The following is a 13,817-nucleotide window of genomic DNA, read 5'->3' on the forward strand; positions in this document are numbered from 1 at the left end:
TGGGAGCCGGATGAAGGCGCATGGGGTGCTTACATTAAGCTTGAGAAGCGATATAACGAATTCGATCGGGTGCGGGCTATTTTTGAGCGCTTTACTGTTGTCCACCCGGAGCCGAAAAATTGGATTAAATGGGCACGGTTTGAGGAAGAGTATGGGACAAGTGACTTGGTGAGGGAGGTCTATGGACTTGCTATCGAGACTCTTGGTGAAGATTTCATGGATGAAAAGCTCTTTATTGCGTATGCTCGATATGAAGCCAAGCTAAAGGAATTTGAACGAGCCAGGGCAATATATAAATATGCGCTTGACAGATTACCGCGTTCGAAATCTATTGCTCTACACAAAGCCTACACTACCTTCGAGAAACAGTTCGGTGACCGGGAGGGTGTTGAGGATGTCATCCTTTCAAAACGGAGGGTCCAATACGAAGAACAGGTCAAGGAGAACCCGAAAAACTATGATATCTGGTTTGACTTTGTCAGGTTGGAGGAGTCTTCTGGAGATGTGGACCGCGTGCGGGATGTCTATGAGCGGGCAATTGCACAGATTCCTCCTTCGCAAGAGAAGCGACACTGGCGTCGATATATCTACCTATGGATATTTTACGCTCTCTGGGAAGAACTTGAAACCAAGGACATGGATCGCGCTCGCCAAATTTACCAAGAATGCATAAAATTGATCCCTCACAAGAAATTCACGTTTGCTAAGATCTGGTTGATGAAGGCTCAGTTTGAAATTCGACAAATGGATCTTCAGACGGCCAGAAAGACCCTTGGTCATGCGATTGGTGCATGTCCAAAAGACAAGCTATTCAAGGGCTATATCGACATCGAGCGACAACTTTTCGAGTTTGTTCGATGTAGGAAATTATTTGAGAAGCAAATCAAATGGAACCCTGCAAACTGCCAAGCGTGGATCAAATTTGCAGAACTGGAGCGGGGATTAGATGATATTGACCGAGCACGTGCTATATACGAGTTGGGCATTTCCCAGCCTGTCCTAGACATGCCTGAGCTTCTATGGAAGTCATATATCGATTTTGAAGAGTACGAGGGTGAGTATAATAGAACTAGGATGTTGTACGAACGCTTGCTCGAGAAAACGGATCACGTCAAAGTCTGGATCAATTACGCACGATTCGAAATTAACATACCTGAAGGGGATGAGGAAGAGGAGGAGGAGGAAGAGAGACCTGTTAGCGAAGAGGCTAAGCGCCGTGCTCGAAAGGTCTTTGAGCGCGCGCATAATGTGTTTAAAGAGAAGGAGATGAAAGAAGAGGTACGTTTATTCATATTTTCCTCCTCACTCTCTCAAAAATCCTTTTTTTTTCATTAGTGGACTCCACGGGTCAGATAATGCCGAAGCTAACATTCTTCTCACTTTATAGCGAGTCGCTCTCCTCAATGCGTGGAAATCCTTCGAGCAGACACACGGGTCGCCGGATGACATCGCCAGGATCGAAAAGCAAATGCCCAGCAAGGTCAAGAAGCGGCGCAAGCTGGATGATGATCGCTATGAAGAATACATGGATTACATGTTCCCTGCGGACGACGAGTCGTCAGCCAAATTGTCACAAATTCTTCAGAGAGCACACCAATGGAAGAAGGAGCAGGCGAGCAATATGGGGAAGGGAGAGGCATGAATGTATGTCGGTCGTTAGGATGGATTAATGAGAGTGTCTCAGATGGAGGGACATGACTGTTTCTATTGTTCAAATTGCTTAGCGGTCAGTAACATCAGAGTACAGCACGGCGTTTGAAGCCAGTGATTTAGCTATATTGGTGTTTTAAGAAGGGCATTATATCATTTTGCTACTAGAATAATATTCCAGGCACTTGAAGAACCAATATTACTCACATCAGCTAATTGTCATCTATCAAAATTCGTCATTCAAAACAATTGAACTTACTCTTATTCAACCATGACCCAATCCACAACGATGACAAAGACGTCCCGCCGTAATCTAAGCTTAACTATCCTTTAAGATATTTGTGGGGAACAAATCTCCACCGTTTCCACAACCACGCCAATGACACCTGCAATCAGAGACGTCACCCGTGATCAATCGGCTAATACAACACGCCCCCTCTACGGGCGCCTATTGACGGACGTAAATTTGAACAGCAGCAGCAGCATCGCCACCCACACCCAGCCAATCAACCAAACGAATCGCCAAAAGCGAATCATGAGGTTGGCTCTTTGGGGCTCGCAGTGGGCGGCGGGTCTTTCAGGCACAGAAATTGGCTGACTGGCTTGTCAGCGAAGGTTTAGCTCTTGCCTGGCGATCAAAGTGACATTTACATGCTAATGCGCGATGACGATGACAACCCCCATCCGTGAGCTCTCTACTCCATAACGTGGAATTGGATATTTTGCTTATCTTTATGAACGAACAGGAGGACATATGTACGCAGTGGTAGTGCCAGGCTGGGTTGTGCATTGGATGTGTTTTTTTGGGAGACTTCCCTTTTTACTAGTATTTTTGACATTCGGGCCGGGGGTCATCCATCTGAGGAGCCACAGCATGGGTTATCCAGGCAAGTAAGTATATTAGCGATATGTTCACGCATTTTCCAAGTGAAAATGCTATGTTAGCCATGTCCCTCTTCATGTCTTGTTAGGTTTCTATCGATTGTAGAACAATCAATATCTAACTTGCTCTTGATGCAAAAAAAATATCATGAGAGTGTTTTTATGTCTTGGAGAAACTCAATTCTTGCATAGCGATCCAATCCCTGGCACTCTGCGTGGGGACAAACACCAGCACGTTGGCTATTCATGGCAAGGCGGATGCGTAAAAGATACACACTGGACCAACCATTCTGAGCAATTTTTTTTTCTCGACCAAGGCTAGTCTCAGGACCATTTCTTTCACCAGACTCGCCTGCTGCCTTTTACCTGTCAGTGGCCACTGCCAGTTGGTTTTCTAATAAGGCTCAGGGGTTGGTGGGATTTTCTGGTTGGCTCGACACCAGCCTTGCGAGGGAACTCAGCTTGTTCAAGATTCCTGCCGTCAATCTCCCGCAACGAATTGGGGGAGAGAAAAAGAAAGAGGTATTTTATTTGTTTTATTTCATGAAGTTTATTTATTCGATCGCCAATAATGAATGAAAGACGATAATTATCGCTCCTTCATATGGGCCAGGCCCCGCGAAGCGTCGGTCGAAATCGCCACTGCCACCCCATCATCACTGTACGCTTCCAGGTTTCTCTTTGTTCCGGTTTTGTCTTCAAATTCGGGTTCCCTCGACGCATGTGCGAGAAAAGGAAGCAGTTTGATCGCACAGAACCTCCGTGCTTCTGTGCTGAAAACAGTTCGGAAAACAATTTCAATGCTGTGCAACTAGCGCCTTGCCTCTTCTACGCATACTATCCGCTTTTGAGCAACCTTGGGTCTCCTCAGGTTTCGGGGTCAGTTTGGTAGAGGTAGAAGGGGAAAGGAAGAAGGAGAGAGATAGCAAAGGAAAGGGACTGCTGTTTTTCGTGTCAATCAATACAATAATAGAGGATGTTCTGGAATCTGGGATTTACTATTTTTTGCTCCCTTAAGTTATTCCGATAAATTTTCCAGGAAGGCCCTCAGCTAGCTCACTGCTCAATGAATGACGACATCACATCACATAGTTCGAGTCATTATGTGTAATTCAAAGGGACTAAAATCCATGCAAGAAGCAAGGAAAAGCAAGTGAAATTAAATCCTCAGCCAAAAAATAAACCATTATATAAACCTTGAGTTGTTTATATATGTATATATATTCCTTCTTGGCCTTTTGATGACTCCATGATAGCGGTTCTTGTTCTGTTCAGTATGTTAGAAAGGGAAAACAAGAAGCCTGTTAAACTCAAGGTTAGTACCCAGGCAGGCCTGCCCAGGTGGGATGATACAAACACAAGCACAAAGAAAACGGCAGGACGTACATTAATTTATTAGATCTTTTTTTTTTTTCTGGACTTTCTCTCCAGGCGGGAGGGAGAGATGAAGAAATCGCCTAGTTTTGTGACGGTGTAACCCGTTTGCAGTTGATGGAATGCATACGATAGACAAACGATAGACACACGCTGATGGCAGGAACGGGACGATTTTGATTTTTGATGATTTTTGATTTTTCCGATATTGGGCTTGTTGTGATGCCTGGTTCACTTATTATTGATTTTTGTCGGGCTTTGAATCGTCTTGGAGCTGCCGATTATTGACGATCTCGCATTCTCTCTTTTTCAAGAAGTAGAAATCAAGATGCTTCGAGAGGGAAGTGGGCGTTCCGCCCTACGCTTTTCCACTTTTTTCGGGATAAATACTCCGTCGCAGGATTACGGATGCCAAGGTTTTTTGCGGGCAATTTTATGCAAGCCAAATCCGTGCATTCGATGTTTCTCCTCTCCATCCCAGGCAGTTTTCAGAAGAAACCAGAGGCTTTTGAACATATTTGTGCATGCATATGAATCACATCCAGATATTTCCAGATACGTTATTTATTTTCAAGTCGAGGTATTTAATAACTCTGCTGTTACGGATGGACTTGATCAAAGGAAATTGCACAGGAGAATGGAAATCCGTAGGGGCGGGTTTTGTTTCCACAATACAATACCAAGATACTCAGCGCCCAAACGCATCTGTGACGGAACCCCTGCCAGACAAAGTATCAGATACCTATTAGCTTAGTGAGACTGCCCCATCTTCTCTTGTCGCAGGTACCGAATCTAAGCACCGCCCTGAGCTAAACAGATCCGTTCTCTTGGCTAGGTCCCCCAGAGACTTGTAATTTCTTGGCCCACCCCTCACTCTTCTGCTCTCTGGGTGTTAGATTTCAGACAGGCTTTGATTTCTGTGCCAGTATTTTGTGAATTCGTGAAAGGGACACCGTATACCGTATAGGACATCTCCTCCTCTAGGGAAGTAGATTGGGCTCCGGGGTAAACTTCGCGTTCCCAGACGTTGGCCCAGCCTGCAGCACCAGCATTACCAACCCCTGGCTAAAAATACCTGAGAAATACAGCCCGCACGACCAGCCCGCTGTTTCAAAAATGCCCAGCCCGTGTTTTGTTTGGTCCAAGATTTCCCCCCCTTACCGGTCCCGTACGCTAGGCTAGGCTCGTACTCAGCAAACATCGCTGCTCCTGCTGCTGCTGCTGGTGGTGCTCCTTGCCCCTTCCACATCTCCTTTCTCGCTCTCTCCCTCTTTGCTCCCTCGTCCCCAACCTCACCTCTTCAACGTCAACCATCCTCGGCGTCTGTTTGCCTTTTCACGGCACTCCCATTCCTTTAGTCTCTCACCCGGTGCTGTTGCATCAGTTCGCTCTCTCCATTGTGCTTCTCCTCTCGCTGGTTAGAGACATACCTAAGTCTGGATACTCCTGTTGCAACCGTTGTTGTTTCACTTTTCCCTCACTCCACCCGCCAGAAACTTTATGGCATCGCTCGTCCGCTTCTATCTCCCTTGAGCCATTCTCAATTCGTATCTCTCCCTTGGCCGAGAGCTGGATTTCGATTTTAGACCAGCATTTTCGACATCAACGTACCATTGACACCGTGGATCGATCGTCGTTTGGTGGTGTTGGTTGGTTGGTTGGTTGGTTGGTTCGTTAATGGTTTGAAAATATATAAGTATATATATATTTAAATAAATAAGTATTCCGACGCATTGGGTTGGGTTCGACTCGGTTTGAGCTATCATTTGTTGCTTTGCGGTTGGGATGAAGGGCTGTCGCTGTTGACCTGGAAGTTATCGACTCAGGAGCGAACCCCCGCTGCGTTTTCGGATCGACTCGTGCCAGTTTCCTTCGTCGGCACAGTTATCTGGTGCATGAGACGGCGTTTTTGTTCCTATGGTTTTTGTGGCTTGGGGTTGGGAAACATCGTCGGGCAAAATTATTCTCTCAACGACTTACGACTTTTTTTGTGAATCGGTTTATCGCACTATGAGATAGGTGGTCCTGTTTTGCACAGCGGCGTCATATTTCTTGGGCTATCTCCACAAGGCCTTAATCGTCACACCCCGTTGGAGAATAAACCCCCGCGAAACCCCCGCTTGGATACCCTTATCACAGTCGAGAGGCGTTCAGCTCTCTCGTCTTCTCATCCACCAAGATGTCGCTCAGTCAGCCCCCTGTTGAACTCAGGGGTCACTGCTCCGTCGTCCATGACGGCGTTCTTTATGTATTTACGCCCGATGCCTTTATGTCGCTCCCACTGGAGCGCGGTGGGGAATGGTCGAGGCTTCGTATGGAAGTGCCTGTCTCAGACGCAGCCTGCACACTGGGAGGTGTGGATGGTAACCCGAATGACCCAGGTATTTACGTGATTGGAGGGAAATCCGATTCGCCTGACTACAGCGGCATTCAGCTCTATTCGCTGCGGACAAAAAGATGGAAGCGATTGGATCTTCAGGGTAACACGGACATCAAAAATCGCATCCATCATGGCGTTAGCTACCTGACCGCTTCCTCTTCACTCTTAGTCTTTGCTGGCAGCCAAAATGGACACATCAACCCGTCTACGCAAACATTCCTTATTCCTGCTGCTCCCCCACACGTAGTTGCGTCATTTAACGCCCCAGTTGACCCAGCAGTGGATCCGTTACTGTTACCCTGGAGTGAAGACTCTGCATTTATGGTTGGAGGTGGCCCTTCTAATACCAAAACATATACTTTCAACAAAGCCGAAGGATGGCGAGACACCGGAGTTCCCATAATTCAACCTTTGCCAGAGAAGTCCAAAGTTCAATGCGCAATGCTACTTGGTGCAGACGGTAGCCGAGTCCTCGAAGTTTTTGACGTGAGTAGGTCTCCTAATTCTGTTTCACGATACGTGATACTTCGCGCAGGTGGTGTGGCTGCTGGCCCTGGTGAGGAAATTGGTGGCAGTGCTACCGGCCCAAAAAAACAAAAAAGGGACGATGTGATTTTGGCAACTTTCCCCAAATACAATAGCAAAAACGCCCCGAATTCGACTCTCGATGATTTCTCCCTTGCCCAGGATGGGAATGGTTTGGTAGTCATAACCGGGCGCCATTCTGATTATCCAGTGAGGCTTTTCGACCAGTCTAAAAATAGTTGGGTTGATGCGAAGCAATTGCTCCTTGGAGACGAAACTAATTTCCTCGCGACTCCTAATATTCCCACATCTGCTTCGGCTTTGCCATCTTCGTCTTCATCCATTGCGCCATCTTCTACTGGTGCCCCTGAATTGGTGCCTGGAGTTGGGAATAGACGGACATTGTCGATCGTAGGCGCGACCCTTGGAGCGATTCTGGGCGTTGCCGCACTCTTGATCCTTATCCTTCTTTTCATCGGTTGGAGAAAACGACGAAATCGGTACATGAACCGGGGCAGAAATGGCTATCAGGAGGATAAAGATCGACTCAGCTTCCAGGACCAAGGGATGGAGCCACTAACCCGCTCTGTTGAGCCAATGGCAAGAGGGCCAGTACCCTCGACAAATTCTTGGGCCATAATGTCTGGTCAAGTTGATGACAAACCGTCAAAAGCTACTACTATTCCCATGCGCCCCAGCCCGGCTCTAAGCGCTCTAGAAAAGGAAACTGGCGGCCGAAGTCCTCTTCGACAAATCCATACGGCTAACCTTCCAGGCGAGAATTCGATACCACTTCCAGGCGATGAAGATTCTACTCGAGGCGATCGACGTACCGACGAAGGATGGAGCAAATATTTCCAGGGTGATAATGAGGCAAACCTAGCTAGAGACACATCTGCTAGATCATCAGGGGCATCTTCACAGATGACAAAGTCAGACTACAGGAATAGTGACTGGCCTACGATTTCATCTGATGTTGCACCCTTAAAAATTAACCAATTGGGCAAACCCCAACCTATCAATCGTGTTGTCTCTGGCAGCCCAGGCACCCAACATGCACCAAGACTAGGCGAGTCCATTGTCATGCAACAGGGATTGAAGGCAAAAATCTCCAGTGGAGATTCCATTAGCATCGCCTCTGACGACTATGAGGATGAGAGATATTCATCTGGGATGCCAGTAAATATACACGACGACTCAGGCTGGTCTGCCACAGGAGGACATCATTTCGCGGACGAGCGAGTCGCCAGTAGCAACTACTCTGGTAGCTTGTATCAGCCACCTTTCGCGAATCAAGCAAGAGCGGAGCGCCCGGTTACCTTGTGGCCATCGAACGCACCCGAATCTTCTAATACACCAGATAGCTCTAAACCAGAGAAAAGCGCGAATACAGATATGAGCTGGTTGAATCTTAAGGGCACGCGTTAACCATTGATTTGAAACATGTGGACAAACAATATTCATCCAGCCCAACTTGAACTCATACTTTCCTGTTTCTTCTGACCTTAAAACACCTTTTGTTCCATCTAACCGCAACATCCGGCTGGCACACTGTTGATCCCATCCCTCATCTTAACTATCCACACCGATATCCCGTCCCATCGATCCGTATGCTTGATACAACATCTGATATGTCTGTCTGCTAACCGCCATCCTGACCCCTCTGGCTTTGTTCGTTCATTGTATGCCCTCACTTCATTCTCATCATCATTTTTTCGTATATTTTGTTCTCCTTATATCCTCATTTGCCTTACCACCCCGTCACCACCCACTGAACACCGAGCCGGTTTCTTTCATTTTTGAAACTTCTTTTCTTCTACTCTCTGCCTCTTTCTTTGACTTCTCTGTATCATTAATATTTATTCATTTCATTTTTTTAACCTTTCATCTTGCCTGCGATACCTCTTTACCTCTTATTTCCACAACTAGTTCATTTTTTGTTTTTCTTCCATTTTTTACCCACCATGGCCTAGCAATCAGTATCAGTCAGTTTTCTACGTATAGAGTTATCACTCAAGCATTCACTACCACCTCCTTCCAATTTAAAAAAAGTATTTCTCAAATCTCACTTTCCCTTGCGCTCTTTCGCTTGTTATTGGCTAAATGGCACAAACAAAATGATTAAGAAGTATCTTTGCATCGCTCTTCTCTCAATACAGCGCCGTACTAATTGAAAAACTACTCCTTTGACAAAACCCGATGTTGTGCCCTTTTTTTCATAGTATTCCTCTATATCTATAAACTCCCTTTTTCCTCTAACCCTCTCCTCATGTTTTCCCTTTCTTCTTTCTTAGTTTGTTATTTCTATCATGGGTAATGTGGACGTGTTTTACTCAATACTCCCTTCAAAGCTTCCGTATGCCTTTATGCTATACATATTTTGAAGGTGAAAACGGGGGTTGAGAGGCATTGCGTTTTATCCCCGTCCTCCCTTGATTTCTTTTGCTGGGGCTTTTTGGCGAACCCTCCCACCCTCTTCTTCGGTTTTAGTTTCTATTCTGATGGGAAAAAAATGAAAATACGGGGAGCTGCGACGGTTGGTGGTTGATGTAACGGCGGGAGAAGAGGTAAATAGGTTCATTAATATTAGGGCTTTTTAAAGATCCACTGAAGCTGATCAAGTTCAGTGCAACCCTTTCGTTGTAATCAGCAATGGGTTGATGCGACTGGGAAGAAGTGAGGGTCTCTTTTACGAATTGTTGTTGATTATCTGAAGAATCCTGTTCTTGGGGGCCTTTTTTTAATTTTCGTCTTATATATCTCTCTAAAAACATGTTACAGATCTCAATGCCTTGGGTCACTGCAAGGTTCTCTTGATAATCTCAACCTGAACTCGTGAACAGGCGTGAAAATGTGACATACACGTTGCATACATCTTTTTTCCTCCAGCTTGACAATCCAGGCAGCTCCATTGAGAGAACCATCTTTCAGTTCAAAAGTCAAACTGGAAATTTTAACTTCATTGTGTTTTCAAGAGCCCAAACAATAATGAAACAAGCCTGTTTCACCATAGAGCGCCATTTCATCAATTGATCATATGAAGCCATATCCACTCGCTATTTTTCCAAATAATATCGATATTATTAATGCAAGTCTGGACCTTCGCAACGGGTTTCATGAATGGAGACTTCGGGATTACAATCCGTTTCAGTCTCTGGCTCACCCACCTCCAAGTCCGATTACCATGTGTACATGTACCTCTACTCAGCCCTTCCATTGTGAGAGGGGCGAAGCCAAATGCTGGAATCGAGAATGCTTGCTTGCTTTGCTGCTGCTGCTGCTCTGATAGGAAGCCATCAGCGAAGCATGCATATATCGAGCTGTATGTCAGCTGTCCCGCTGGCCCTCCCCGCTCCTTGCCTTGCCTTGCACAAGCCAAAGTCTATATCCGAACTTAGTTCTTATTTCCTTTTTCTTGTTTCTTTTTTTTTACCCTTTCTTTCTTCCCCTTCCGCTCCCATGCTTTACTTAAATCTCCGGGTCTACCAGGCCCTTTTTTTCGGGGGGGTGGGTGGGGGGAACGATTCTTGATGCACCAAGACAAGAAAATGAAAAGCATCTCCGGGCAAATAGCGATTTGTTCAATAACTACTCCGTAACTCCATGGCCATTCAAGTAATCTGGCTGTAATATGTGCTTCATTGTCCCTTTTCGTTTACTCTCCCTCTAAGGAGTCTTCACTCTGGATGCATATTTAAATGCCACACAATCGGCTCCCTAAGTACGCAGAATACGGCATAAGCTCTAATCTACAGCGTATGTAGCGCCATTCGGTTAACTCTTCGGCTATCAACTCGGCCTGCCGAGGTTGGGTGAGCAGAGCAAACCCTGTTGCATCCCTTGCATGATTAGTCTAATATTGATTGACCAGGAATGCAACAGGGTTCGGTGATTGATTGAGTTCCCCCCCCCCCCAAAGATAGAGAAGAAGAAGAAAAATAAAACATAAAATAAAATAATAATATAAAAAAAGATTTATTCAGGGATGATTTTCCATGTCCCTGAACCTTGCCCATATCCACCAGATTTGACCGTCTTCTCGGGGGGGGCCCGGCCATGGGATTCGAAAAAGTTTGCGACCGTGAATGCAAGCCATCGTCACGTCAGCTAGCAGGGGGATATTTCGCAGGGCTAAAAAGGGAAAGGGGACAATTTTGAAGGTTTAGCCGTATCAAGCAAGATTCTGGACCAATAAAGGATGGCTGGTGAATTTACGGATTTTAGAATGGAATTAATTAAAACCGGCATCAACGGTCTGTTCTATAATAATAAATAATAATTTGCCTGTGTTCAAGCGATCTGCCGTCGGTTGTTGTCTACCATTCTATACCCTGACCCACTCGCGCTTGATAGGCGATGCCAATGTAACGGTGCTCAGTGCAGTGCATGGACATGATTATGTCGTCACAAGTCTGTCTGTCACCAAACTGGAAGAGAAGAGTAAAGTAAAAAGGGATTGAAGCGGAGCATAAAAAGAAAAAAAAATGTGGATTGAACACCGCTGAGTTTGATACGTCTTGGTTCTCGATTCGCTGGAAATTATACGATTCAGTCTGGCTGTGGCTGGAGGGAGGGTAAGATCCTGGTGAATATTGATAACAGATCCTGCGCTTAGACTCGAAACTGTGCTTATATCTGGATGATGCAATTCTAATACGAAGGGGAACATATGGTTTATTTTTGAGGAATACCGAACAAAGGATCGGATAGTATCGGCCGACGTAAGGGTCCGAGGGTGTGGGAGCGGGAGTCCGGAATTTACATTATAGTTCAGGGATTCTTAAACAGGAAACGAAAGCAGAAACGATCTAGTAGGCGAAGTTGCTTATCCGAGCATCGAGGAAGAAACTTTGATAAATTTTTCCATTCGTTGGAAAACTCGAGAAGCAATAGTTTCAAAACTCTGTCGGGTTCAATGAATCCTGGACCTTAGCAGCATATATCTGGGGGACAGGTCTCTCTGCGCCCCTCAGCCGCCACTGTTCAGGAGATGTGAAATACAAGATTCGTTCTGCGCATGTAACTAGGCAGCTTCAAGCTCCTTAGTCCAACCGTCTTCTAGCCTGTTCAGTGTGGCTGAAAAAGGGAGCTCTCCACATCAACCGAAACATCCCTTCGCTCGAACTGCCGTGCCCTTTAGTCTCATCTGCCCAATGCGTGGCTTTGCAAGTGCCTGCCTCTCCGGGTTAGATTTGGCGCTGATCTTAAGCGAATGCACCAGGTCATCTCACCCTTCACCCTTGAGGCGTGCAACGCAGATCTTCAATGCCAGCAACTCGTGGAGAGCAAGAAGGAGCTGTTTCGCTCCCCATTCTTGCACCAGTTGGCATTATTATCGCTAGTTTCCTTTTCCATGATAAGTATGGGGAATTGTGGACTTAGGTGCATGCGACCAGAGTTCCCCTGATTGAATCATCGCCGTTAACCTTCAGCCAAACTCCGGAGACGCCGCGGACATTCCCCAGAAGTGGAGAAGCGGATGGCACGCAAATCCATCAAGTATTCATGAACGCGATGCAAGATAGAGTTGTCACACATGGAGAACTTTGACTAGCGGTGAAAAGCTGATGTAATTTTCTACCTTCCCTCTCCTGCAGCGTGATGCAGGAGGAAGCTGGTGCATTTCATGTTTTGGCATTACTTGTCGGACTGATTGCCCTGCGAGCCTTCCAACGGTCGTAATTGCACCAACCTGAGCTGCGTAAGAATTTAGCTGCGCTAGCGCAGGGTCTCCAACAGCCGAACCATGTGCTGCGTGGCAACTAGTCCATTGTTGGCAACATACGCAGGCGCTTAAAATGTGATGAATGGATGCTAAAAGAAGTGAGTTGCTGGGCGCACCTGAGAAATGTCCGAAAAGATGTTGGAGCTGTTTGATTGGTGCATGAAGTGGCGGTTCAAAGGGATCAGCTTCGAGGTTTCTGAACATCAAAATGTCGTCTTGTGTCTTTGACTGTGCGGATTAGTGTCTGCTTTGAGCGATCGTCCTTCGGTGCTATTCGGTCAATGTTGAGGAAGGGCTTGCGTTCGTAACTTTCCGGCTTGAATAAACACGAACTAGCGTCCTTGGAACATTCTCCTGCTTCGACTTTAATTTTTGGGACTCTCTTTTGATGGAAACAAGAATTCAGAATTTGATAATTAAGGCATTATCTGATTAAATCCCAATTATGCTCCCGACGGGAAGCATCAAAGAAGAGGAGCCAATGACGTAATGAGAAATTATCCTTCGGCGACCAAAACAACAATCGGCGTCCAAAGTGTTGCAGCTATTTCCCCGAAGAGTCATGAATGCGCCCTTATCAGCTTAGTCTGTTGATGAAACGGCCGTCACACATTGTTACTTCGGGGTTCTTCATCCAAGATACTTACAATGTTCGACTATGTCTCGATCATGCTGTTGAATGTCAAGCTGAAGTCAAACTGTTAGAAAAACTACAGGAGGTGTGTCGATACGTAGCGTACGTTGTAATAAATTATTACATACCGCGCCTATATATCATACCTCAACCGGACTAGCAATACACCTCCTCATCTTTGGCTAAGCCATACATAAAACTGCCAGTTGCGAGAATGGCTTGAAGCGTTTATTTGAAGCGATCTAACTTACCACTTTGATGTTATCGGACAAGAGCAGAATACAGATATCAGAGGATGCTTGTAATTTATGGGAATTACGGTACACCTTAAGAGAAATTATTCAGGCACATAATTCTTGTACCAACTCAACCACTCCAACCTTGAGACGTAACAGTCAGGTGTTTTAAATCCTCTATATAGATCCCGAGTCGTTTCAACTTAACGAAATGCCCTGTGATGAATCCGGCTGGGACAATCCAACCACGACTGATTGGACCATCTGATTTGCATTAATGAGCAATGGCAGTCGCTAGTCGCCGTTCAGCTGCTGCGCTTGTTCACTATGTACGGCTGCGACCCTGAGGATGCAAACACCGGTAACAAGCGTGGGACTAACCTTCTGTTGATTAGGCTTTTTCTAGAAGGT

The 13,817-nt window shown here is 46.0% G+C and overlaps 3 protein-coding genes across 3 annotated transcripts in view; 2 read left to right on the top strand and 1 right to left on the bottom strand.

Annotated features, from left to right (window-relative positions):
- Nucleotides 1–1,871, top strand: part of HCBG_03264 (pre-mRNA-splicing factor CLF1) — a gene marked incomplete at both ends in the record, with an annotated part of 2,452 nt that extends 581 nt beyond the window's left edge. Inside the window, 2 exons of the mRNA XM_045430313.1 lie at nucleotides 49–1,278; nucleotides 1,388–1,871. Coding sequence (XP_045288456.1) covers nucleotides 49–1,278; nucleotides 1,388–1,642 — 1,485 coding nt within the window. The remainder of the gene's footprint in view (nucleotides 1–48; nucleotides 1,279–1,387) is intronic.
- Nucleotides 1,872–4,594: 2,723 nt separating this feature from the next.
- HCBG_03265 (uncharacterized protein) lies at nucleotides 4,595–5,803 on the bottom strand (the record flags this gene model as incomplete). Its single annotated transcript, XM_045430314.1, has 5 exons — nucleotides 4,595–4,625; nucleotides 4,781–4,943; nucleotides 5,097–5,237; nucleotides 5,337–5,475; nucleotides 5,741–5,803. 5 exons carry the CDS (start codon nucleotides 5,801–5,803, stop codon nucleotides 4,595–4,597), a joined length of 537 nt encoding a protein of 178 aa, XP_045288457.1.
- Nucleotides 5,804–6,085: 282 nt separating this feature from the next.
- HCBG_03266 (uncharacterized protein) lies at nucleotides 6,086–8,834 on the top strand (the record flags this gene model as incomplete). The annotated part of the gene is made up of 1 exon (XM_045430315.1): nucleotides 6,086–8,834. One exon carries the CDS (start codon nucleotides 6,086–6,088, stop codon nucleotides 8,237–8,239), a length of 2,154 nt encoding a protein of 717 aa, XP_045288458.1.
- Between the last annotated feature and the right edge of the window lie 4,983 nt (nucleotides 8,835–13,817).

This window comes from Histoplasma capsulatum (genome assembly GCF_000150115.1).
Source record: "Histoplasma capsulatum G186AR genomic scaffold supercont2.4, whole genome shotgun sequence".
Lineage (NCBI taxonomy): Eukaryota > Fungi > Ascomycota > Eurotiomycetes > Onygenales > Ajellomycetaceae > Histoplasma > Histoplasma capsulatum.